Source organism: Geospiza fortis, unplaced genomic scaffold (genome assembly GCF_000277835.1).
Source record: "Geospiza fortis unplaced genomic scaffold, GeoFor_1.0 scaffold432, whole genome shotgun sequence".
NCBI lineage: Eukaryota > Metazoa > Chordata > Aves > Passeriformes > Thraupidae > Geospiza > Geospiza fortis.
The window spans coordinates 1,146,165-1,172,441 of NW_005054436.1; the positions used below are offsets into that span (position 1 = coordinate 1,146,165).

Consider the following 26,277-nt stretch of genomic DNA (forward strand, 5'->3'; position numbering starts at 1 on the left):
AGAAGCTGAGAGGCCTCAGGAACAAAATGCAAACAATGATTATCTGTTGCTGTGAAATGCAACAGGGGGATCTGTGATTGGTCTCATGTGGTTGTTTCTAATTAATGGCCAATCACAGTCCAGCTGTCCGGACTGTCTCGGTCAGTCACAAGCCTTTGTTATTCATTCTTTTTCTATCCTTAGCCAGCCTTCTGATGAAATCCTTTCTTCTATTCTTTTAGTATAGTTTTAATATAATATATATCATAAAATAATAAATCAGCCTCCTGAAACATGGAGTCAGATCCTCGTCTCTTCCCTCATCCTCAGACCCCTGTGAACACCGTCACACTGCTCAGAACCAAACAGATCCATTTGTGTCAAACAGCTGCTCCAGGACCTCCTTTTCTCCATCTCCTCCTGTGCAGGAACATTTCCAGATAAACAGCAGGATTTCAACATTGCTCCAAAGGTCTCCCTTGCAAGCCATGTGTGCCCAGCAATGCTCTCCTCCTCAGCCGTGCTCTGAGAGCAGCTCTGAGAGCTCTGGGCTGTGGGAACCCAGGACACCCCTCTGGCTGCCCAGGATGGCCAAGACCCCTGCCAGGGGTCTCAGAGACCCTGGCACAGAGCCCAGAATGCCCCTGTGGTTTTGATTATGACCCATGGAGCAAGTTACCAACCTTAGATGAAGATCTGCAAGCCATGACAAATTAAGCAGAATGAGAGTGAAGTTATCACGGGGTGGAAAAGTAGATTTTGGGGCTTTTGGTATGGGGGTTCAGGAGGCAAGATGGAGGGAACTGGGTGTGTCCAGCCTTTCTCCTTCTTCTTCTTCTTGGCCTCCATCTTCTGCTGTGATGGTGGCACTTACAGATTGGTTTAGAGTAGAAGCTCACTGTCTAACACAGGTGATAGGTATTGGGAAGTAACTGTAAACATTGTACATGTAGTTTTTAGTATAAAGACATAACACCACCCCAGAGGCAGGCAGAGTGCCTGGAACTGTCCTGCTGGACAGACCTCGGCAGGGCAGGAGAAAGAATTTTACAGATAAGATACAATAAACAACCTTGAGAGTGAGAAATGAAGAGCTCTGACTCCTTCTTCAAGCACAGGGCTGGGAAAAGAGACTTTCCAACTCTTCTCGGGGTCACTCTGAGCAGGACCACATCCCACACTGGGCAATAAAAGCTCCCGTTGCCTCAGGGAGTGTGTGTCCCCAGCAGATGTCACACCGGTGACAGGTGAGTGCTGCAGCTCAGTTGTCACAAGCCAGCAGAGCAGCAGGTGGCAGCTGTAACCCTAGAGCAAAGCATTGCTCTTTGTCTTGCCAGCTAAATCTGGGAGCTGGCACTGCTCACTCCCCTCCCCGAGCAGCCCCGAGGGATCCCTGCCCAGGGATGAGCACTCTGCAAGCCAAGGATCCCATTCCCCCTCCCTGTTTGTTCCTTTCTTTTGGCACTGGAGGGTGTTTGAACACCATGAAAAGTCACTGGTGAGTTTTTAACAAGTTCTGGGAGGAAAATCTTACACGAGGGACAAAAGGAAAGCTCCAGGTTCTGGAGACAGAATGAAGGAGAGCTCCCAGAATCTCAGAATATCCTGAGCTGGAAGGGACCACAGGAATCATTAAATTCAACCCCTGGCCCTGCACAGACACCCCAACAACCCCACCTTGTGCTTGAGAGCATTGTCCAAACCCTCCTGGAGCTCGGGCAGCCTCGGGCTGTGCCCATTCCCTGGGGAGCCTGGGCAGTGCCAGCACCCTCTGGGGGAAGAACCTTTCCCTAAATCCAACCCAAACCCCCCTGAGCCAGCTCCAGGTATTGCCTCAGTCCTGTCCCTGCTCACAGTGACCAAAGATCAGTGCCTGGCCCTTTAAATAAAATAAATTTTATAACAGAGGGTTGATGTGACAAAATGAATGAAATTATTAATTTTAAGCAGAATAGATGATAATTACACATTACTTTCTGTAATGCAAAATTCAGGGAAGCACTGGAGTGGCCATGGATTCAAAACCTATGGAAGGGAAGTGCTCCTTCCCTTTGACAGCTCAGCTCACCCCAAAGTGCTTCAGACATGCCAGCCCAGTCCCTCCTGTTTATTCTCTCCTAGGAATGTCACAAACACAGCCAGAGTGTCACAAACACAGCCACTAAATGGACTCCACACCTGAAGTCTGGTGCTGATCCTGCAGGGTTTCACCTTTGTTTGGATGGTGTAGCAAACAAGGCTCCTAGAAATGGCTCCTACTGGTGCTGTGCCAGATTTGATGGTGGAATTCATTCCCACACCTCAAGAAATATCACCTGCTCCTCACATTGCTGGGGAGGGTTTTCCCTGAATTCTGGAACTGCAGGATCACCTCAAATAAATGGAAAATCAGCAATCTCTGTTCTCTGCCCCTGCCCCAAACTCTCAGACACCACCAAGGGCTGCTGGACACACAAAGCTCTCCTGCTCTGAGGCACCAAGCCTTTGTTTGCTGGAAAAAGGAAATAAAACAGTCACAGCCCATCAAAACCTGTAAGCTGCTGGAGCTCCTGGTGCAATAAAACACTGCCAGGATTTGCCTGGAGCTGGCAATCACTAAAGAGATGTCAAAGCAAATGCCATCCCTCTGTCAGGCACCAATGGCAAGGTTACCCAAGGGCCATTCCTGGACAGGGTTAAAATATCCAAAATTCAGTTCAGATGCTTTATGAGCTTTATCCTAAAAGAGCAGAGCATACTGCAGTGCTCTGGATTCTGCAGGCACCTGTCCCTGCTCAGCTCATTTGGCCAAGGCAGTGATTTGGCAGAGTGGGGGTGCTGGGTGGGCACTGCAGGAGCAGAGAGTGTCCCCAGCTGGGCCATCCCCATTGTCCAGGGAGGGCTGGCAGGGCTATATTTGACTGCAGGATGGGCACTCCAACATGGGGAACATTCTTCTGGGGAGAGTCATCCTCGTGTCACCACCAGGAGAAGGAAACCTCCTTTGTCCCTTGCCTTGCCTGGGGACAGGGGCTCTCCCTGCAGCCTTCACCGGGTGAGTTTGGTTTATCTGCAAATAAATTGCTGTTTATGTTGGATTTCGTAGGATCTCCAGAGCAGCATCAGTTGTTTTGTGTGACAGCTTTGCACTGCAGAAGTAGATTATGCTTTGTGATTGTGTCTGCTCTAATGATTGTTTTTCCAGTGTTGTTATGAAAATCCTGGTTTGCTTCATGCTTTCTCACCAGACTCTGCTCTGGTTTACTGGCATGTTTAGAAAATAACCTGCATTTGAATTGAAAAGTGTAGGTTTTAACAGTGATTATAAAACAATGAAATTTGTTCAGGGAAAAATAAAATCCATTATTTAGTAAAAATGAGTCTGTATCAGTAATTATTCATGAGCATGGAAACAAGGCTGTGATGCCCAGGATGACAGGACTCATTCTGCAGCTGAACCACTTCTGAAGACAGCAGAAGCTATGAAATTACAATTTTTTTTTCCATAAAAGCCTGCTTTATTTTCTTCTTCTTTTACTTGTCAGCATTTGCTGTTTCTTCCAAAGTTAGTGCCCACAAAGCAAACATTATCAAGATAATTCTGTATTTTCATTTGCATGTTGGGGTATTTTGCATTTACCACAACAACCCTGCTTTTCCATGGACTGTTTATAAGAAATTTATTTACATCAACAGAAAACTGTACAAGTAATAAAACTGCATGAGAAAATTACACTGGGAAAAGCTGAGGGTCTGTATTTTTATCAGGTTCAGATTCAAAAGCAGCAAAGCTGAAATCCAGGTGGAAGATTTGCCAAGGGAAAATTTCAGAAATGGAACACGAGCTAGGGAAAGATTTACAGCTATGCTTGAACAAATTCTATTCAGCAACAATTACATTTGCAAAGCTGCTTTTCCAAAGTAACCCGAGCTTTTAGAGCCTGTGAACGTGCCAGGGCCAGGATCCTGCTGGGTGGTTGGGATTTAACTGCAGGGACAGGGAGATGAGGAGGGATCCACGTTCAAAATTGCCTTTAATGCCCACCCATCAGTCAGAGACTAAAAGCAGAGAGCTGTGGGTTCCCAGAGCAGAGGCTGGGAAGAGGATGGGAGCCAGGAGTGCCAATGTTTGCTCCTGTGTTCCACCTGTGCACTGGGATTTCTCTGGGGAGCTTTCCTGATCACTCCTTGGGAAAATCCTGCCGTTCCTGAGCCATTCCTTGTAGGCTGACATTCGTTTTCTCCATGAGTTTTCAACCTTTCCCTAAGAGCTCAGCAGAAATATGTGATCCCTCAGGATGCAAAGGACTGGATAAAGTATTTTCCTCTTGGAGTGCTGAACTGGGATTGCTCTGTGTGCAGCCTGGGCAAGGGGAATTACACATTTGTACATGGGGGCATGAGGGAGAGCTCTGCTTCAGCAGCTGGAACTGCTGGAGCACCCTGGTTTGGTGGGAGTTGTCCCTGCCCATCAGATGGGCTTTAACTTCCAACCCAAACCATTCCAGGATTCCTATGAGATCCTGGAGAAACAGGAACAAAAGCTGCCTTGAGAGACTCCATTCCTCCCCCTGATCCCACTTTCCACAGAAGCATCATGAAGCAAACCCCTCTCATAGTGTGGATGTCAGAAAATATTTTTATATCAACCTCCGCTCACAGCCCCTGAACCCCAAAGCAGAGCAAGGACTTAAAAAGGTTCTGTGAAAAGTGTCTGATTTGAATGTTTTAATCTATTCCAGTGACACAGTTTGGCTTTGACATCCCACCATGGGAACCAGAGCCTTTTTCCACCACAGAGAGGAGGAGCAGAAGGAGGAGAGGAAACAGAGCTTGGAAATGAGCTCCACAACCACGAAAAAAAGGTTTAAAACCAGGTAAGTCCCAGAGTCAGGGACAGGTTGAGTCCATCAGGTGCACACAGGCCTTTCTACACATTCATGGATTTGTAGAATGCTGAGTTTGTGAAATGAGGGAACATTATCTGGATTCTTTTCCATGAACTTGCCCCTGGAAGTGAGGAAGAGGAGACCTTCAGCCTTTCAGACCTGTCGATAGCAGCTGCCCTTGCCTTGACCTCTGAAACAGCCAAGTAAGTCAGGAATTATTGTAACTCCAACATAACCATTGTGGGTAACACCACAGCTCGGGACCAGGGTCACAGCTCCCAACTTATTCTGTTGGAAGCAAAAAGAGCAGGATCAACCCAGAGGTTCTTCCTTTAAAAACACCAGGCCTCAACTACAATGCAGGAAATTAAATGATGCTGCCATGTGATAATGAGGAACATTGCCCTGCTTACATGTAGGGGTGTGAGAGAAACCAGATTTTAAAGGAATAAATGGAAAATAGTGACAGATTAATTAATGAATAGTAACAGATGGGACTCTCCCTCTTTCCCAGAAAATCTCAGCCACATCTCTTCTCCCTTTGATCCTTTTCCCAGCTTCCTCCCCAGGATCAGAAGTGGCCAAACAGTCCCCATGGAAGTCTGATATCTTCTGGGAATTCTGGTTCCTGTGGGGAATAATTCCCTGACATTCCTCCCCACACTCCATCAGCTGGTGCTTCTGTCCTTACCACTCCTGATTTAACCAAAAAGTGTGCTATCAACAACAAAAAAACACCCTTACAAAAAGAGAGAAAAAGTTTTATCTTGACTTCTGTTGACTTTTATCATCATGTAGCTCCAGGGAGTACAATCTGAGAAGGGACGCTGAGCTCCTGGAGCTGGAACAGAGGGGGCAGAAGAGGACTCGTTTTGGGAATGACACGGAGAAGATGGAAGAGGAGCTCATGAGGATCTGCAGGCAGCTCCGAGTGAGGGCTGACAGGAAGGGCCTGCGCAGGAAGGTCAGAGCAGACCCCTCTGCTGGCACCCGAGGCCAACAGGGCTAAAGCTGTGATCCTACACCAAAGCAGGTGTTAGGACAACCCCAAAATCCCTCCAACCAAAGGCCTTGCACCTCTGCCACTGGAACATTACCAGAGGTCCCTGGTGTCAGAGAGTTTGTGCAAGAGCTGCCCCCTGCCCTGCCCTGCCCTGCCCAGTGTCTCCCCGCACAGGCTCTGCACAAGGCCCGCCTGCAGAAGGAGCTGCTGGAGCTGCGCGCGGCGCGGGCGCCCCTGCTCTGGATCCCGCTGCGGGCACACGCCGTCTGGGAGAACATGGATGTCACCCTGGCATGCACCGTCCTGGGGAGCCCTGTGCCACAGGCCACCTGGTATGGCACTGCCAGCACGGCCCACGGGCACGGGCACGAGGCAGGGACAGCCCTGTGCAGCCACCAGGAGGGGGGAGAGCTGCAGGGGTCGCAGAAAACACCTCAGGGGCCAGAGGTGTGGGACCAGCAGGGACAGGGGGGCCTGGAGCAGTGACAGTCCCGTGGGGTCCTTCTGGGACAGGGCTGGTGCTCATGGAGGTTTCCCTGGAGATTCCTGAGAGATCCTTCTGGGACAGGGCTGATGTTCACGGAGGTTTCCCTGTTTGCTTTTCCCATAGGCAGACTTGGGACTTAAGTCTCAAAAAGCAGAATCTCCTTTCAGCACTAAATCATCACAAACATGCCCCAACAAGGCTGCCTTGGACACCATGAGAGTTTCAGCATTAAACTGCTGCTGCTTCTACAGTTTGTAAAATACAACACAACTGTCACTTACTCCCTTTGTATATTAACCAGCCTCAGGGGGAGAGTGTTATGGACTGGGCCTGAGTGCAGCACACTCCATAAATACCAAAATAAATGAAAGATCACCTCAAAAGCCCAATTTCCACAGTGCATTTTGATCAGTTTGAAGTGATTGGCCATTCCTCCTCTGGAAGGTTTAAGTGTGCAAACATTTGCATTACTAATGACTCGTGGGCAGCAGCTCTGCCACTGTGGGAGCTCTGCATGTCCTGTGTCCTTCCAGAACGACCTCTCTGAATTATTCAGAGAGCAAAGAGAATCTGAACCTCCCACACATCCCTGGGAACACAAGGAAGAGACATCTGTGAACTCGTTCACAGGAGCTGCAGGGCAGGGGATGTAAAGCCAGGGCTGAGCAGCCACACAGGACCATGGAGGGCTCTGGGTTTCACTGCCAGACTGGTTTGGACTGAAGAGGGAGATCTGTAAAAGAGGGAATTGTGTCTGCTCCTCTTTCCTGTGGTGTTTGATGTGGGTCCTTCCCTAACAACACATTTCCTTCTTTTCCACCAGGTATAAAAATGGAATCCCCATCGATCCCCGCCGAGCCCCAGCAGGAAAATACAAGATCAAAAATCAATTTGGGATGTTGACCCTGCACATCAGCAGGTAAGGGCTGTGCCCTTGGGATGCTGACCCTGCACAGCAGCAGGGAATGGCTGTGCCCGTGGCTGAGCTGCTGCTTCAGCTGAGTGAGACCTGCTTGGCCTAAATTCCCAATCTGTGTATGATAAACAAACCCAGTAATTCTTCTGGAATCTGACCTTGCCTGCCTTTAGGCTGTTGTGTTTGAGCTAAACCCTTGCCAATCTCCACAGCAGTTCACAAGGTTTAAAAAATCTACGCAAAACCAAACAAAATTAAATTGCTTAATTTACTTCTGCCCTTTTTTTTGTGTATCAGCAACACGTTTTCCTGCAGGGTAAGGCATGCACATTAAGCACTTCATCAGCAGACAAAAAAATGTGATTTGGGATGGATCAGTGTAATCAGAACAAGATTAGTTCTGATTTATGAATTATCAGTGATAAAAATATGCAAATCTTCAGTGTAATCAAGTGTTCCACAGGTCTTTTACTTCTTCAGTACTTAAAATGTTTTCCTTCTGGGTCCCAAGAGAAAAAGTTGATGACAAAGTACCAGAAATCCTTGTAATTGAAAGGAGAAGCAGCTCCTGGATGAAAAGCAAACATCCCTGAGATTAAAGGGGAACCCCTCTGAATTTTCCTGTGAAATATGAAGGAGGGAAAATTTATTTTTTTTTCAGATGTTCCATGGAAGATTCTGCTGAGTACAGTGTGGAGGTAAAGAATCAGTATGGTGAAGCTTATTCCTTTGCTACAGTGCTTGTCAGGAGTAAGTACAAATATTCCTTTGGGTTTCAACTTCCCAATACTGCAGGGTCTTCCAAACATTTCCATTATTTGATAGGCACACACAGACACTCTGGAAAGGACAGAACAGCTTCTCTTCCTTAGTCACTTCTGGGCCCAGCCAAAGGTTTTCCTTTCAGATTCCATATGGACACAGCTGTCCTTTCACTGGGATAAAACTGTACTAAATTTAGGTGCTTATTTCTTCTGGACTGCTATGAAACAGCCCCCCAGTGGAACTCAACAGGCTCACAGAGAGTCTGCTCAAGATAAGCAAGAAATGGTTCCCCAAGAACTGTGGCTCTCAGTGGGACCTCTCAGGGCATTATTGCAGAGAATGTCACATTCTTTCCTGAAACCAGTAACTACCAAGGGCAAATGCAAGATTTTCCTCTTGGATTTGTGCTGTTCTTAAAATAACTGGCACAGACTCCACAGATACAAACCGTGCACAGCCAAAGCCAGACGTGGGGAAGGAAGTAAATAAACCACCAGCACTTAAAAAGGGAAATAATCCCAAGCTTTAGGAAATATGCAGAGCAGTCTCACAGGATCACAGTTTAGCTGTTCATATTTCATCTATTTATATCTAAATTACAATTTTGTAATAAAAAGCATAGACAGAACAGACTTACAGGACTGCAGACAATTCCACCCTTTAGTGGGACTGACAGAGCCCTCTGCCATGGCTTGTGTTGTTATCACACTTATTTTCACATGCCATATTTTGATCTGAATTCTGTCTGGGATGCAGATCTATGAAGGAGACTGTGACCCCAGGATTGTAAAAGCAGTGTATTATCACACCTTTTAGGGCCTTTAATTAAACAGTGCCAAAATTCAGCATAACTGGAAATATGCAGCAGGCATTTACCAGTTCTAAAGGTACACCAGCCCAGAAAACCTTCATTTGCATCGTTCCCAGATTTCTAAATCCCCCTACTCTAATGCAGGAAAAGTTACCAGGAGGTTCTCACAGTGTGGCCACAACAGGAGCTGCCCTTTGCCACAAAGCAGCAGCCTGAAGGAAAAATTCCACGCCAATAATAACCTGCTCCTCTCAATTCCCTGTGGGATCTTTAGGATCAGAGCAGGATGAGGATGGAACAGGGGCTGTGGTCTGGCACAGAAAGGCCTGGCTGGGACAGGTCTCCTCACCTCTGAGAGCCTGGTTAACCTGTCCCTCACCAGGGACAAAGCCCTGCAGACACTGCAGATACTGCTCCTCCCCCAGAGCCATCCCAGCAACCCGAGTCTTCCTTCTGCTGTCTGCATTTACTGCTCTGAAAATAGAGATTACAGCCAGGCCTAATCCTGCCTCCACTGGAAACATTCCTGGTGCCCAGGCAGGCCATGGCATCTCCTCCCCTGGGCCTGGCTGCCTGCAAAGGCCTCGATGCCAGGGGAGGCTCCCTGGGATCCCCTTTCCCTGAGACATCACTGAGGGTCTCACAGGCTGTTTCACCTCCAGGGCTTTGCATTTCCCTCCTCTCCAGTGGTCACACTCCCTCCTCAGTTTCTGGTCTGCTACAGCCAAACTTCACCACTGGAAGCACAGGCTTTATTTTATGGGCATTGGCTGCATCTTGAGAGAAATGTACTTCAGTTTCATCCTGAGTGCATCACTTCTTGGGTTTCAGCTCCAAATGATTTCAGCATCACATCATGCTGTGATGCCAAGAGGCCAGAGCAGGTGGAGCTGTGACACCTCCAGAGAATCCAGGAACAGCTGATCTGGGGACATCCTTCCCTGAGCTCCAGGAACTGCCTCTGTCTCAGCACAAACATCCTTTCCTTTGGTTAAATCCCGAAGTCCCAGTCACTGGTAGTTTCCAAGAATCCCACATCACACTCTGGGAATGTTGTTAGAACCCAGGGGGTTGCTTTTATTCAAATCTTTATTTCATTTGGCTTTAACTTGCCTGCTTGAAAAGGCAGAAGGCAAAGTGACAAAGCCCTCCTTAGCTCTGAATAACTGAGAGCACGGGAGCATTTGGAGCAGAATTGCTTCCCCTGGACAGTCATGGAACAATCTCCTCTGCAGACACATCCCCAGAGGCTTGTGAAGGGCATCAGCTGTCAAATGAATTGAACTTTTAGCCCATGGTGACACTCTAAAGGTTCAAATCAAGGGCTGGCTTGAGGGAAAAACAGTTTGCTGAGCATCACTGGGTGTTATTAAGAAGATAAACACTCCATGAGATTTGCTAAATGTGTTTTCCTCTTCCCTTATAGAATATTATGGAAAGGAGTCAGGATTTGATTCAGAAATATACAAAAGTGAGTAAATCATTGATGTTATTATTAATTATTTTTATAGCCTGATGCAATTTGATTATTTTTTCCCTGAGAGCTTTTCCTGTCAGCCTGACTGCACATGCAAAGTGTGCAAGGCTCACTCTAAATATATGACAATAAAAATACTACAGGAGGAAGGCTCTGAAGTCTCTTCATCATGCTGACTTTCATTCCACAGGATCCCTTCTGGCCAGAGAGGCAGATTTTGCTTTTCCACTGAAACCCTTATTTGCAAGAGAAAAGGAGCCTTTCACCCTCTCCTGTTACTTCTCCTCTGATTTACTGGAGCACCAACGAGGCATCACCTGGTTCAGAGATGGTTTGTAGGCAACAGCTGAGTTCATGTGCATTTACCTCTGGGAATGTCCCACTGGAATTCACAGCTATGATTGAATGTTCACAGAAAAAAAAAAAAAAAAGAAAATTCTTAAAATCCAGGATTCCTGAGCTGTTCTCAGCTCTACTCAAGCTACAGATGTTACTATTTAATGTTTGTCTTCTCCCTGTTTGTAAAAGATACCATTGAAATGTTTTGGGGGTAATGACATTCCTGTTCATAAGAATATTTGAAGTGCCTTAGTTTGAAAAGCCTGTGGTTCTCCTGTGAGAAAAACTTCTGGATACTCTGTGTTGTTCTGCTCGGCTCTTTCTGTGGATCAGAGTCCACAGCTGAAATCTGGAGGCACAAAAATAACACCAGGAATATCTTAGAGATCCCTCATCCCATTCTGTGCTTTTTGAGGCATTGCCACTCCTAACCAGGCAAATCCAGGTGAATTTCCTTCCCCTTCTCTGCTCCACAGGGGAGCTGCTGCAGGACTCAGAAGGTCAGGAGCTGAGGTGCCAGGGCTGTGAGGCCTCTCTGACAGTGCTGTGTGCTCACAAGGAGGATGAGGGCTTCTACACCATCCGTGTCCCCTCACTGCACGGATACAAGGAGCAGACCACTTATGTGTTTGTCAGAGGTACCTGCAGATCTCCTTTCCTAAGGCCTTGACATAAAGGAATCCTCCCCTCACACACAAGGAAACAGCTCCTAATTTTGTGTGTGGATACAATTATCACAATGACCAACTATTATTTTCACTGATGATTTCAGTATTAAAAAATTGTGTTACTGGGATAGGCCCTTAACTTAAAATTAATCTACTCAATGAAAATTCTGGAAAAGAACAGAAGCTACCCCCCTTCACCTGGTGTTTTGCAGATGCTGCAGCACTAACAGCTGGTGCCCCAGGATCCCCCCTCAACGTGAGATGCCACGATGTGAACAAAGATTGCCTGCTCCTTTCCTGGGTAGCACCCAGTGATGACGGAGGAAGCCCCATCCTGGGGTACCTCATTGAAAGGTCTGTAAGGCATCACCTCGGAGCTAAGAACCCCCATTTTATGGTGGAACTAGAACCAAGGAGCCCCGTGGGCTGTGTCCCTGCAGGTGTGAGGCTGGCTCAGAGCAGTGGGTGCAGTGCAGTGCCCAGCCTGTGAAGGGCTGCAGGTGCCCAGTGCTGGGCCTGGCGGAGGGACAGACGTACCAGTTCCGGGTCAAGGCTGTCAACAAGGCTGGCACCAGCCACCCTTCAAGGGCCAGTGACCCTGTCACCACCCAGGACCCCAGCAGGGACAAGAGAGTGACAGGTTGGTACCAAACCCTCACAACCAGGGGAGGCTGCAGGAGTAACTGAGTGCAGATTGCCCAGATCCTCCCCATTCCCACAAATGTCTTTGCTGAGCCCACCTTGGGAGCATTCTGAACAGAGAAAGCTCAAAGTGCCATTGTTTGTGACATAAAATGTCTATAATTGTGCATAGAACCAACGAGGCAGTCCTGGGTTCTGTCTCTCTCCCCAAGCACCTCCTGTGGGTGGGTAACTGCCCTGTTTGTCATTGCAGCGATTCCATACGACCAGGGCAGGACCATAGAAATATCCAAGGATGACCTGGAGGGTGAGTTCAAATTTCCCCAAAGTGTTTGTCTCCTTCTTTATATTGAAGAATTTTAATTTATAGTGGGAGAACACAATCCATTGTAAAAGAACTTTAATTTTCCTGCCACATTATCACTAAAGCCTTTTCTGCCTTCCCATAGGACACATTAAAATTCCCTTGCCACCCACCAATGTTCATGCAAGTGAGGTCAGAGAGGATTATGTGGCTTTGGCCTGGGATGAACCAGATCCAAGAGGCAGAGAGCCACTGAATTACTATGTGGAAAAGGTAAGAAAATAATATCACACAGGAGGGGAGCTGCAGAGCAGAACCATTTCTTTCTCAGGTGGGACATGATACAGGTGAGGACATTCCCAGTTAGGAACTGGGGAGATCCAGCCTCAAACCCAGCTGGTTCAGCCTCCTCCAGCCCCACAGGTACCCTGAGCCATGGCCCTGACTCTGACACAGCTCAAGGACTAATGATTAACAAGGAATGGACAAGGAATTTTAACACCACAGAACAGTGGCAGAATTCTAACAGGAAGAACTGTTCTGGCCCTGAAAGGTGGAAAAGCTGTGAAGAACTGAGAACACCTCACTGTCCTGTTCCCTACTAATCACTCTGTTGGTTAATTAGCATCTTCTGCCTGTCTCTTTTCATGCATCCTTACTTCTAACCTCCTGTAGCAATGGGGCCCTCTGCTGCCAAGGGTGAAAAGTGTGGGTACATCAACAAGGAATATATAATTTATGGCTTTGGTTTGTGTTTTGTTTGGAGCTTTTTAAAATTCCTTTCCTACCAAGCCCAGCTTTGTTATGGTCAGGAGAGTTTTGTGCTCACTTTAGGAGTTCTAAATCATTTCCTTTTCCGTTGCAGTGTCTCGCAGGCAGCAGCTCCTGGCAGATGGTGAACCTGGAGACGCCAGCGAATTCCCCAAGATTTGCACTCTTTGGGCTGGAGAAGGGAAAATCCTTCCGGTTCCGCGTGCGCTCCGTCAACAAGTTCGGCATCAGCGAGCCCTCGGTGCCCAGCGCGCCCGTCCCTGCCGGGACACAGCCCGGTAACAGCAACGCTGCTCTGCCGTGCCTGCACCAGCCCTGCAGAGGGAGGGGCTGCCGGGAATGGGGGGATCCCCTGCCCACGCTCCCCTCTAAACTTCATGGTCTATGGTTACACAGCAGTACTTTGATATAAGGAAATCTCTTGAAGCTCTAAATCCTCCTTTAATTGGTTTGCAGTTGGTCAGGGCAGTGTTAATCTGAGCAAGCAGTGAGCGGGGAATTACATTTAATAAAATAGGAACAGTTGAAGCCTGTGTTTAATCCAAGGATGCTGGAAGCATGGTGCGAGGGAGGTGACAGTGTGGAAGGAATGACAGGAGGCTCCAGCAGCCTCTGCAGGGCTGCTTTGGGTTGTTTTCTCCCTGGACTGAGCTGACACAAAGAGGGCCACAGGCTTATGTTGGTGTTTCTCTTCTGCAGAGGGATGAGCACTGACTCTTTATTTGTGTATTGTCCCACACTGAAGCTGCTCCAGGGTTCACTCATAGATGGAAATGCAGAGGGGAGCAGGTCCCAGTTCAGGGTGGAGCCAAGCACAATGAACAGATGAGATTTGTTCCTCCTCTGCTTCAGAGGAGGTTGTGTGGGGTAACTGCAGAAATCAGTGGGAGAGGAAGAAGTCATCTGGCAAACCCAAGCACAGATCCTGTAGAGTGGGCCCTTGTCCATGGCATTTTGCTCTAATTCCACTGAATCCCAGAATGGTTTGGGTTGGAAGGAACCACAAAGCTCATCCATAGGCAGGGAGCTTCTACCATCCCAGGTTGCTCCAGCCCCATCCAACCTGGCCTTGGGCACTTCCAGGGATGGGGCAGCCACAGCTTCCCTGAGCAACAATTTGAAAATGGTGCTGTGGAAAAGGTGAATAAATCAAACAGGCCAACTTACTGATAACAGTTTGGGTTTTTTTAAATTACAGATTTTAATCCTCACTACTTTTGTCTGTGTTTTTTGTTTCTTCCCTTTTTTTAGCTTCTCCACTTCCACCATCTCAGGTTTTGGCCTTCAGAGACACCAGGACATCTGTTGTTGTGCAGTGGGACAAGCCCAAGGATGGCCCAGAGCCCCTTGGCTATTATATCTACTGCCGGGAGACGGGGACGGAGCAGTGGCAAACAGTCAATAACAAACCAGTGACAGGCAACGAGTGAGTGCAGCTCTCTGCTCTGCTGAGGGATGCCAGGGGCCCAACCTGGATTCCTCTGGTTCTGCCTGGAGTCGTGTTTCAGATAAAAAAAGAACTTCCTTCAGTCCCCACGCGCAGGCTGGCAGGCACAGCAACAGCAGGGCCTCTGGGAGGGTTCAGGATTGCTCCAGGCCTGAGCCAAGGCTCTGTGCTCTCCAGGGGCTGGGCTGTACAGCCCCACTGAGCCTGGGGCACCAGCAGAACCACATTCCATGGGTTTGCCTGTTTTCCACCGGAGTAAGTTGGTGTCGGTCACATGCAGAATTTACAGTCACTCTCCAGCTGTGGGGGTCACATGTCAAGCAGAAAAAGTCCATTAAAAAGTCCTGTTTATCTCCCTGCCCATGGTGATTCATCTCCATCTGATCCATACCCACTGTGAGTTATCTGGAGCCATTTCATGTGACACATTAATTTGTAATGACAAATAATGATTTTGCAAGAGCTATGCCTTATTAAAGTGTGTTTCAGCACTGTTTCAGCACTGCTACCTGTGCACAGGCAAACACAAACATTTTAATTTGCTCTCCCAGATTTACTGTTCCTGGGCTGCAGCCTGGAAAGGAATATGTGTTTTGTGTGAAATCTGTCAGTGATGCAGGACTGAGTGAGAGCTCACCAGAAACAGATCCCATCGTTGTCAGGCCAGCAATTGGTGAGTAGTGACCAAAATGAAACCCCTCCAACCCCATCTGTCAGGCACAGCCACCACTGCCTGCTATGGTGACAGTGTCTGAGAAACAAAACAAAAGGGAACTCATTTTCCTGTACCCTGCAGCTTCTGCCAAGCGTGGACAGAGTTAATTAATTAGCATTTTGTCCTAGCAGTGTGTTCCATTTGTGTTGTTAATTTGGCTCTGGGTACAAGTGACCATTTAAAGTGCTCAGTTATGTGATGTCTGGAAACCAACATTGGGAATTTCTCAGGGAAATTAGAAAATCCTACAACCACACCATGCAGGACCTAACCCTCCATGTTCCCCATTTTATCAACCCACTGCTTCCATCTTTTCTGCCACACAAACCCTAAAGCACCGGCAAGGGACCTCCTGAGACACACCCAAGGCTTTTGCTGTGACTCCCAGATGAGAACGCGGATGTTGTGCTGACACTGCTGTTCTGTCTGTCCCTCCGTGCCCAGCCTGTCCCTCGGCCCCTCGTGACTTTGTGCTGCTGCACTGCGGCAAGACTGAGATGACCATTGGCTGGAAAGCCCCGAAGCACAAAGGAGGAACAAAGATCCTGGGATATTTCCTGGACCAGCACGACCACTCTGAGCCCGACTGGCACGAAGTCAACGCTCAGCCAATTCCTCGGCGTGTTTGCACGGTATCCATTGGGGCACAGCTGGGAACAGCTGCACCAGGGGTGAGCTGGGCTTTTTCTGCTTCTGCAGTGTCCTGCTGAACTGACCAGGTCTGCCCTTCTGCACCCCAAGGTCAGCAGCCTGCAGGAGGGGCACCTGTACGAGTTCCGTGCCCGTGCCATGAACAGGGCTGGAGTTGGGGAAGTGTCCGAGCCCAGTGACCTGTTCAGATGTGAGGAATGGACCATGCCAGAGCCAGGTATTCCTCATGGAAAACCATCCAGGAAAATGTCACCAGCTGAGTTGGTTATCTCCTCACTCTTCCGAGGGGTTTCTACCACAGAAATGGTTGCTCCCAGGACAGAAAAGCACAAAACACTTCCAGAGGTGTTCTGATGTTGTTCATGCACTACACAGATAGACCACCCAGGTATTTTTACTGTTTCCAGAGAATGAAGAATCAGGATCTAAACTCTAAATCCCATTTTCTTTACACCACAGCAAATACCATTAAAGCAGCTGGTGATGCTATTTCATAAACCTACCCCTAATTACCACAGAACCACCCCCTACAGACCCACTACTCAAGTGCTACCCCTGCCAACCTCTGCTCTCTGACCCCAGCCCAACTGCAGTTTCCCTGTTCCCTCTGTGCCAGGCCCTCCTTACGATGTCAGGTGCACTGAGGTGAGGGACTCCTCCCTGCAGCTGCACTGGGAAGCTCCTCTGTACCTGGGGGCAGGGCCGGTCACAGGGTATTTCATAGACCTGTGTGAAGAAGGCTCAGAAGAGTGGAAACAGATAAACAAGCAGCCCACAGCCACCACCCACATGAAGGTCTGTACCTGCCCTTAGTGTCCAAGTGCTGCTTGTCCTACTCTGACATTAATTCCTGGCTGTGTTCCCTGCAGGTGTCAGACCTGGAAACAGGGAAGTGCTACATTTTCCGAGTACGAGCACTGAACAAGGCTGGAGTTGGACCCCCTTCACTCCCCTCAGACCCTGTGCTGGCTAAAACCAAACCTGGTATGAAGCTAGAAGCCATGAGACTGGGCCAGTCTGTAAATAATTGTATGATTTGGGTGAAAATCTGCTTTGTGATGCACCAGCTACTTGTTTCACAGCAAGAAACACTCTCAGTAAAATAATGATGAACAAATCAAGCTGCCCAAATTAATTAGCTCTAATTGTGCTCTGTGTGGTTTGGTTTTGGGGGTTGTTTTTTGAGTTAGATGTGCAGAAGCTCAGCCCTGGTCTGCTTTGGTAAGGAATGTTTTGTGGGTTTTTCACACATCCAGGTACAAATGAAATTGAAGTCGGGGTGGATGAAGAGGGTTTCATTTACATGGCCTTTGAAGCTCCTGAAAAGAATGACTCCTCTGAATTTATCTGGTCAAAGGACTATGAGGGACCTCCAGATCCTGACCGAGTCCAGATTGAAGAGAAAGGCAATAGGTGAGTATCTAATGCACACTGAAAATGAACTGGTGAGTAAAGAACACACTGAACACCAAGAAAAACATGAAGCCAAATTTTTCCCTGTCCTTTCCCTGATTCCCAGCCCTGGAATCCATGAAAGGAACTGGTCAGTGCAATCTGGGGAGCAGCTGCCATCCTGTTCCCAATATCTTTACCTTGCTCCTCAGTGGCATTTATAAATTTCAAGGAGTTCTACATTTCCTGTTCTGGGTGTATCAAATTCTGTCCCAGGAGACATAATTTCTGAGGAAAATATATAATTTTTGCTATTATTCTTTTTGCTTCTAGATCAAAGCTGATACTGAAAGAGCCCTCAGAAAAGGACCTGGGTGTGTATTCAGTGGAGGTTACAGATGTAGATGATGATATCTCTGCCAGCTGCACTTTAACAAAAGAAGGTAAAAACCGATAATTGCCAACAACAAAAAACTAATGTGCCCTCATTTTCTAATCTTAGATGTTTAGAGGAAAGTTTCCTGCAGAAGAATAGTCAGTGACTAATGTCACTTAATGGTATCACTAAAAAGATGTTTCCCATTCCTTGAAGGCTCAAGGGCAGTTTCTTTTACAGTCCCCTAAGGAAAGATTCCGTGCTCTTGCAAAGTCATTTTTCCACTGCAGTTCAGATTTCACATTTGGCTACACTGTCACAATGATTTATAACTTCTTTAGCACGCTCCCTGAATTGATCCAACCAACATTTTATTCAGATATAACCAACAATTCCCTTCATCACCTTTTCTAGTCCTCGCCATTACTGAATGTTTTATCTTCTCTTTGACGTAAAGTTCATCAACAAATTAAATTAAATTGATACAATTAATTTGTTTGGCTGAGTGTTGACTTTTAATTCTCTGCATTTCAGATCTGGACAAGTTATTGAAACGTAGCCACGAAATCAGGAACCCACGTAAGTTGAAGCAGCAAAAAGCCACGAGCGGGGGCCAGCCTGGGAAAAGGGAAGCCAGCAGAGCCCTGGCTGGGCCAAATCCTGTGGTGTGCCTGGGATTCCCCTGGTGCTTCTCTCTGCTTGCCAGTGATCAAGCTGATATCTGGCTGGAACATCGATGTTCTGGAGAAAGGGGAAGTGAGGCTGTGGCTGGAGGTGGAGAAGCTGTCCCCAAATGCTGAGCTGCACCTGATCTTCAATGACAAGGAGCTCACCAGTACCCCAGTAGGTTTTATTCTGCATTTCATCTTGACTCACTTCCCCACTGCTGAACATGGCACATTCCCAGTTTTCTGAATTCCCATCAGATATTTTGATGGGGATTTTGAACTGAATACAGGCAAATCTCACGAATTCTAAGAGCAGATGGAAGAGATTTATTTCTCAGCCCAAAGCACTGGAAATAACCCTGTGTGTTACAGCACCCTCCAACCTCCTCAAACATCCACAAAAATGTTCAGGCCTCCTCCTTGTCCTCCCATATCAAATTAATATTAGAACATTTAAAAGATACTTGGAATGAGAGGACCAGAGGGGAGAACAGTTGAGAATGAAGCACAAATATAAATCATGGGCTGTCAGCTCAGTGCAGAGCAGCAATGCCCAGATAACAACCAGGACCCCCAGAACAAAGGACAGGTCGAGGACAGAGCAGTTCAGAGCTGTCAGTGCCCTGTTGGGGGGGGTTAAATCAACATGTAACAAGTTTATCCAAGACTTTATCTCTTCTATAATCTGTCTCCTCTCCACTGGAGAGCTGACAGGGATCTGCACCATTTATCAGGCTCGTTGCAAGGACAATATTTGCTCAGAGCAAACAGGCAGTGAGGCAGAGTGATGATGTTTGTGTTCAGGCACCTGGCACTCCTGGGTGCAGGAGCTCAGAGGTACCTGCACCTCAGCAAGAGGGGGAAATATTCCTCATCCTGGCCAAGAATGGAACTACACATCACAGATTATAACCAAGTGCAACACTTCCATGCCACTGAAAATCACAGATACTCTGGTTTCAGCTCTGTAATACCCATGAAGGAAGGATGTCTTCCTCATCCTGTAAAATGAGGGGAATTATAAGGCTACAGGTACAAAGTAACTGCAATATCTGCTGTGCCAGGAGCAGTTCTACTGTGGAAATCTCTTCAGTTTCTCCTATTTCCTCTGTTTTACACAGACACACAAAATCAACTTTGTCAAAGAGAAAGGCCTCGTGGAACTGATAATCCAGGATTTCTGTGCTGATGACAAAGGGATGTACACAGCCCAGCTCAAAGATGGGAAAGCCAAAAATCAATTCACCCTAGCTCTCACAGATGAATGTAAGTGAAATTCAGGATCAAATATAGACTGCCATGCTCAGTGGAAACTTTGTGAGGCACTTAAGGCCCCAAAGTATTTCCAACAGTTCTAATGGCACACTGGGAATGGGGAGAGCAAATTTTAGCCCAGATTTAAAGTCTAGGAATCATTTAAGGAATTATCTGAATCTCACTTTACCATAAGTTAAAGCTTTTAGTCTTATAAATAGGTGCTTGATGATAAAAGCAGTGTGCTGAAGTGGAATGCTTAGTTCTTCCTTCCAAATGTTTTACATATTAGCTTGCAGTGGTGAACTGTGCCTTGGCAGCAGAGTGGAGAGTGTGCAGTCATTTATCTCAGGGCAGGATCAGGCTGGAAATTCAGTGTATTTAGCAGCAGGTTCACTGCACTAAAGGTAATAAAGACAAGAAGGAAATATCTCTATTGTAGAGGAAATACCCAGTAATGGGGAGTTGTTGACTTTGTCCTTTGCTGTTCCATAGCTTTTGCTAAAGTGGCAGAAGAAGCTGAAGCAAAACGGAGACAATGGAAGAAAAAGCAGGGTAAGGTCAGCCAAAGGTTAAGGACTTGTCAGAATGAGGCCAGGATGGCAAAAGCCAAATGAATTTATTTCACTCCATCATCTTTTAAACACAGTATTCAAACTGATTAAGACACGAGGATAAGACTCCTCGTTTTCAGATACTTTGCCCTGCCCTTAAAAATCAAAATAATGAACTAGTTTTAGCCAAGCTAGGCAGATTTATCAGCAGAGATCTTCTGCATCAGTGCTGTGGCACTGAACACTTTCAAACTCTGAAAACTGTCCAACCTGAATATACATTCTGTAATTAAGATCCACTTGTAAAAACCAGGATTTCTAGCTAAAGATCCATGCATTTCACTTTCACCTCCCACCTTATGTTGATGAATAAAGAAGTTTATAAAACAAGTTCATTGGAAAAATACTACAACTGGAAATGAGATTCCCTGCTAGTGAGGATAAAAATATTCACTGGTTAGTGATTGTGACAGCACGTTATAAATCCAGTCTCTTCTCAGCTTCAGAGCTGCCCAGTATGGGATGAAAGGATCTGAAGTAATTTATTTCAGTTTCCCCTCCCTGTTCCCTCGAACCTCAGGAATTCCCAGGTGCACTGCGGGAATCCAGCACTAGATGGAAGCATTCCCGCAGGAAACACGGCAAAGGCACCACGAGAGAGATTTCATTTCTTTTCCAGGCCCACATTTCATAGAGAACCTGACATGGAAAGTTTTGGAGAGCTGTGAAGTGCTCCTCACCTGCAAGGTAACAGAATTCCTTCAGCATTCCATTTTAGGTGCAATTTTCAGAGGATATGAGCAGTCCTCGTGCAAATGCTTTGCTGCGTTTGTAAGGAGATGGTTTCTTTTGGGCAGAAACTTTAAAAAAGAAGGGAAATTCTCAGATTCTGGGCTAATGTAAGTGATGATTCATATTAGGACATCCAAGAATTAAGGAATCAAATGGATTTTGACTTCTAAATGTTGACTTCAAACAGGCAACAAACCTGAGGAAGGACACCAACTTCCAGTGGTTCTTCAATCACAAGGCACGAGCTGGTGGAGTGTTTGATCCACAGACTGGGATGGGAACTCTGCAGATCCCAAAGGTGAAACAGCAAACAGCTCAGAGGACCACAGGAAAATGGCAAAAAAATTGGGCTGATCTTATTCGTATTCCATGTGGGTTCTGGGTAGTGCCCACTGAGTGACAGAAACACTGAGAAAAGCCAAAGAAGAAATTTTCATGTTACAATCAGGTTCTGAATCTGAATTCTAGTGGAATTCATGGCAGGGGGTTGGAACTAAATAATCTTTAAGGTCCCTTCCAGCCCAACCAGGCTGTAATTTGAAGATCTAAGAAGAAATAAGATGTTTTGAACAGTGGGTGGCTGTTCAAAGTTTAACACAGCCTGAGAGGCTGAAAAGAGCTGGTTTCACACAGGGACTGAGGCAAAAGCTGAGCTACTGACCCCAAACCCAACAGCTTCTGAACCAGACCCCCCTATCCTTTCACAGGAGGTTTTGGGACAAATTTGCCCTTTTTCCCCCTCATTTCTGCTCAGTTCAACCAAACTCATTGGGAAGGAATGAATCTCAGCTTTTTCCCTTTTCCAAATCCTGCCCTGTTCCAGTGATAGGGGAGATTTCTCTGGGAGGGGTGTTGTTTGTTTTGGGGCTTGTTTGGGTTATTTTAATCAATATTACACATGCCCACACATATTTGGTAGGTAACCAAAGCAGATGAGGGCCTGTACAAAGCAGTGGTTTCAGATAACCGAGGAGAGGACTCCACCCAGCTGGACCTCACAAAAGGAGGTAAGAGAACTTTGGATCACACAGTAAGACACATTCACATCCCTGCCCTGAGTTCATTCTGGATTTAAAACCAAATATCCTCACTTCCTATGAAACCCACATGTCCTATGTGCCTTTATAGGAGTTAAAACCTGCACTAAAAAATTACTGGTCAAATTTAAAGAGTTTCCTGCTCTACGTGCTGATGTCATTTCCACCTGCAGTCATTTCTCAAGCCAGGACTGCATTATAAATTCTGCCAAGCCCCACAGATAAAAGCTCAGGGCTGTTTCAGTCACTCCAACCCAGAATCAATCAGAAGGTTCTGCTGCCCAAGATTAAATGCTGTCCCGACATCTGGAATCCATCATGTGAACCTGGTACATAAATCTCCTGTCTGGGAGGCACACGGTGAGTGGGAAGGAAGATAGGAGCATCTAAATTTAGTAAGAAATGCCCAGCATCTGAAAACAAATGAATCAGAGGCAAAAACTCCATTCCCAGTGAGCTCTGCCACAGAAAAAGACAGCAAATAACCCGTGGGTATAAAACATCCTAACCACAGTGAAATTCATTGGCAGATTGGATGTGGTTTGCTGTGATTTGTATTTACAGACACTTCAATCTTTGTCTTTCAGCCTTTGAGGAGCTTCTGAAGGAGCTGTGCAGGATCAGTGGTATGTGAGCTCTCAGCAGGGGGATGGCACAGCTGTCCCTGGCTGTGGAACAAGCACAGCACCACCCCCTCCCTGCTCCTTTGGCTGGGATTTTGTTCTGGAACAGGGAAATGTGGGCATTCCTCCTCAATTTCAGTCTTTCCCTTACACACCAGCTCTTTCTGCCACACCTCTGAAAATCCAGCCTACTGAGGAGGGCATCAAAATCTACACAGATGTCAAGTACTACACAGACTACATGAAAACCACGTGGTACCACAAGTAAGTCCCCCAAAAAATATTTGCAGAGCTTCTGGAGCACTGCTCCTTCTAACTGTTTATCCAAAATTAAACTTTTGGGCCTGAGCCCATAAATTTTTTCAGGCAACCATGGATTTGTCTGAGTAAGGGCTGAAATCCACAATTCACTCCCATCCTGGAACATGTCTGGGAATTCCAGAGTGGAAAGTCATGTTATTTTTATCATAGCGCTGCAGAAATATTTATAAGTGATCATCTTTCCTAGAATAATAATGATGCTGCACTTATGATACTGCTCAGTTACAGCCTCCTTGGTTACAGACAGAATTTTTTCAAACACTTTATTTTTACTACTTCATGTTTTCCTAAACCACTCTCTTCTACCACTCTGAATAGAAAATATTCCCAAAATTACAAAATTCTTCCCAAACACTGAATAATTTAGCCTCACAATGTCTTCCTAAATAGAGAATTGGTGTTTTATTAGATACCACCTACACGTGTAGATAAGGAGGTGAACTTTTAATAACATTCAAGGGCTAAATACTTACAAATATTCAACACCTAAATGGGATTTAATCCCTTAAATAAGAACTAGGAGGTCTTTTGTAGAGGTTATGAAGCTCTGGCAAACTGCCTCAAAGTACAGCCCCATGGGATTTCCTCTCTCCATGAAATGAATCCTGACTCCCACTAGAAAAAAGTGATTTCTCAGCTCTGCTAAACATGACTGAAATGACATCACTTGCTCACTCAGGGAGAAGCAACTGGAAAGCCGTGACAGGACGAGAGCTGGGAGCACCATGAACCAGATCTGGCTGCACATCCTGGAGCCCACGGAGGCTGATAAGGGCAAATACACCCTGGAGATATTCGATGGCAACAGCTCCCACAAACTGTCAGCAGACCTGTCTGGGCAAGGTGAGCTGAGTCACTCCTGAGCTGCTTTCCAGGAGTCCTCAAAGCTGGGTGGGGATTCCTCTCTCCCTTCTGGAGCTGGAGCTGATTTCCATGGTGAATCCTTGTGGAATTGGGGTGGGGAGGACAGGGAAGAGCCCACAGCAGCACGAGAAGAGGGGAAAGGGGCAGGAGAAAGCATTGAAGCCTTTAGGGAGTCTTGGCACTGCTGGGGAAAGGATAAAAAGGGGGCAGCTGCTCCTGGGACGTGTCCAATTCCTCCCCTGGACAACAGAGCTCACAGGTGGCATCTTGGAAAAGAGAACTTCCCGGTTTACAAAGGCTTTTCCAAACTGTTGGAGGTTTTTCTCCTCTGAATTTCTCTTTGGGAAGAGAGAACTCAGTCCCCCTTATTTCAGCAGAGCTGTGATTCCTTAAGGCAGGGGCAGATACCATCTAAAGGATAATTACATTTATCCATGTAATCCCAGCACTGGTAACAATAACATAATGCTAAATCTACTGAGTCAAACAAAACTAAAGGCAACTTTCCCTAAAACCTTTCATTCTTGCAGCTTTTGAAGATGCCCTGGCTGAGCACAAGAGGCTAAAGTAAGTTCCTCCTAAATATTTTCACAGCTAAATCTATTTTGAGTCTCACACTGTAAATTGTTAATACAATGGCTAATAAATAAAACCACAATCATTTTCTCTCCCTTTCAGGGAAGCAGCAATAGCAGAGAAGCGTAAGTAAATGAATCTCTTCCCTTCAGTGAAACACAGCCAAGATTGCTGATAAGAAGAACTAAAAGGTTCTATTTGTTCATTCTCAGGTCGTGCCAGAGTCGTTCAAGGTCTGCCAGATGTTGCCACCATCATGGAGGACAAGGTAATATTGAGTAACTCCATTAATTCCTTGCACAGACACAGAGGGATCATTGATGGGGAGGAAAGATCCTTTTTTACCCTCCTGTGCACTGCCAGAGGTGGGAAGTGGTGCCCTCCTGGGTCACCTTCACTGCCAGACCCTTTCTGTTGCCCTCCCATTTCACAGGATTGGACTCTGAAGGCCTTTAGGTGCTGGGCCTGATTCTCCCATCAGCCCAACTCCCTGCTTTCATTTCTGAGTCACATTCCCCTTTTCTCAGGCAGCACAAAACCCCTGCAAAGTAACTGCAAACTCACCACGTGCCTGTTTCAGTGCCACCTTACAGCACAGGAAGCTATAAAAAACCAGTGAGACAAATATGAGTCAGGCCCAGTGAATCCAGGCAGGTTAATCCTGATTGTACTGCAGGAAATCAGGAAAAGGAATATCAGATATCAGTGTTGGAATGTCACCTAATGAAAATGTGAGAACTGATTTTTATTGTTCTTAATTTAAAAGATGTGTGGATGTGGCACTTGGGGACAAGGTTCAGTGGTGGCCTTGGCAGGGCTGGGTTAAGAGCTGGCCTCAATTTTAAAGGTTTTTTCCAACCTAAATGATGCTGTCATTCTATGAACTGAATTTCCCTGCACATTTACAGCCCCATAATCCATTTCTGTTCTCTGTTTCACCACAGACCCTGTGCTTAACTTGTTGTGTGTCTGGAGACCCCTACCCAGAGATCACCTGGTTCAAAAACGAGAAGGTCATCGTGTTTACAGACAGATACAAGATGGATGTGAAGGGCTCAATGGTCACAATCACCATAGAGAAAGTCTGCAATGAAGACACGGGAAAATACAGCATCTATGTCAAGAATAAATATGGCTCTGAAACAGGGCAGGTCACCATCAGTGTCTATAAACACGGGGAGATCCCAATAGGAACAGAGCAGGAAGTCCCAGCTGGGATTACCACAAAAAAGCCTAAATGAATTCATTGTCTCCTTGAATTGGAAAGGAATTTAACCCCTTCAGATGCCTTTTAGTGTCTCTGTGTTTATTTTAGCAATATTTCAGTGGTTTGGCAGTTGTTATAGAACAATTCTGTATGTGTGTGTGTGTGTGCTCACACATGTGTGCACTGCATGTTCACCTTCCAGAGAGACTCTGCCCTGGTAAATGTGTGTGGGAAATACCAGAGGATCCACACGTGGGGCTTTCAGTGGAGGGTTTTGTATTAGATCACTACATGTAACAGATTTTCTTGTAGCCTGTGTGTGTGATTAAACTCAAACCCGTGGTGGCATCTCAGCACTGCTTTGAGTGTATCCATGATGAAATCACTCCACCTGTGGGTGCATGGGAAGTCAGGACATGCTCCACACATAAAAATGACCCTGCAAATCAGGAATTCTCACAGGTAAATATCATTACAAATCTGGCTCTTTCTGTGTGAACCTTCTTTAAAATTACCTACTAAAAAAGGGTGGTGAATTGGTAAGGAGAAGCTGAGCACTGGGTCTCCATTTAAATAGAATGAAAAGTTAACTTAGAGAGGTCACCCACCCCTGGGATACAGACTCTGTTTGAATTAAGCAATCTAATTGCAAGACACATCTAATGAAAGTCTTCCAAAATCAACAGTCAGGCCTGCACAGACAGCAAGGGACATCACTCAAGGGCTGGAGTGAGTGAAGAAATCCTTGTGCAGTTGGTGAGAAGAAAAAG

General features: G+C 46.4%; 1 protein-coding gene across 1 annotated transcript; it reads left to right on the forward strand.

The window, feature by feature from the left end:
- The first annotated feature begins 4,728 nt into the window (after positions 1-4,728).
- Positions 4,729-26,204, forward strand: MYOM3 (myomesin 3). The gene is made up of 36 exons (XM_031062062.1): positions 4,729-4,835; positions 4,976-5,050; positions 5,646-5,811; positions 6,025-6,182; positions 7,161-7,256; positions 7,915-8,003; positions 10,256-10,300; positions 10,497-10,637; positions 11,122-11,283; positions 11,526-11,667; positions 11,754-11,953; positions 12,209-12,262; positions 12,405-12,532; positions 13,125-13,308; positions 14,282-14,456; positions 15,029-15,150; positions 15,637-15,824; positions 15,934-16,060; positions 16,460-16,638; positions 16,713-16,827; positions 17,100-17,256; positions 17,569-17,678; positions 18,146-18,190; positions 18,318-18,454; positions 19,401-19,545; positions 20,029-20,088; positions 20,767-20,834; positions 21,067-21,177; positions 21,799-21,886; positions 22,504-22,542; positions 22,698-22,803; positions 23,540-23,703; positions 24,255-24,291; positions 24,403-24,425; positions 24,513-24,568; positions 25,245-26,204. Exons 1-36 carry the CDS (start codon positions 4,729-4,731, stop codon positions 25,539-25,541), a joined length of 4,296 nt encoding a protein of 1,431 aa, XP_030917922.1. The 3' UTR covers positions 25,542-26,204.
- Positions 26,205-26,277: the final 73 nt, after the last annotated feature.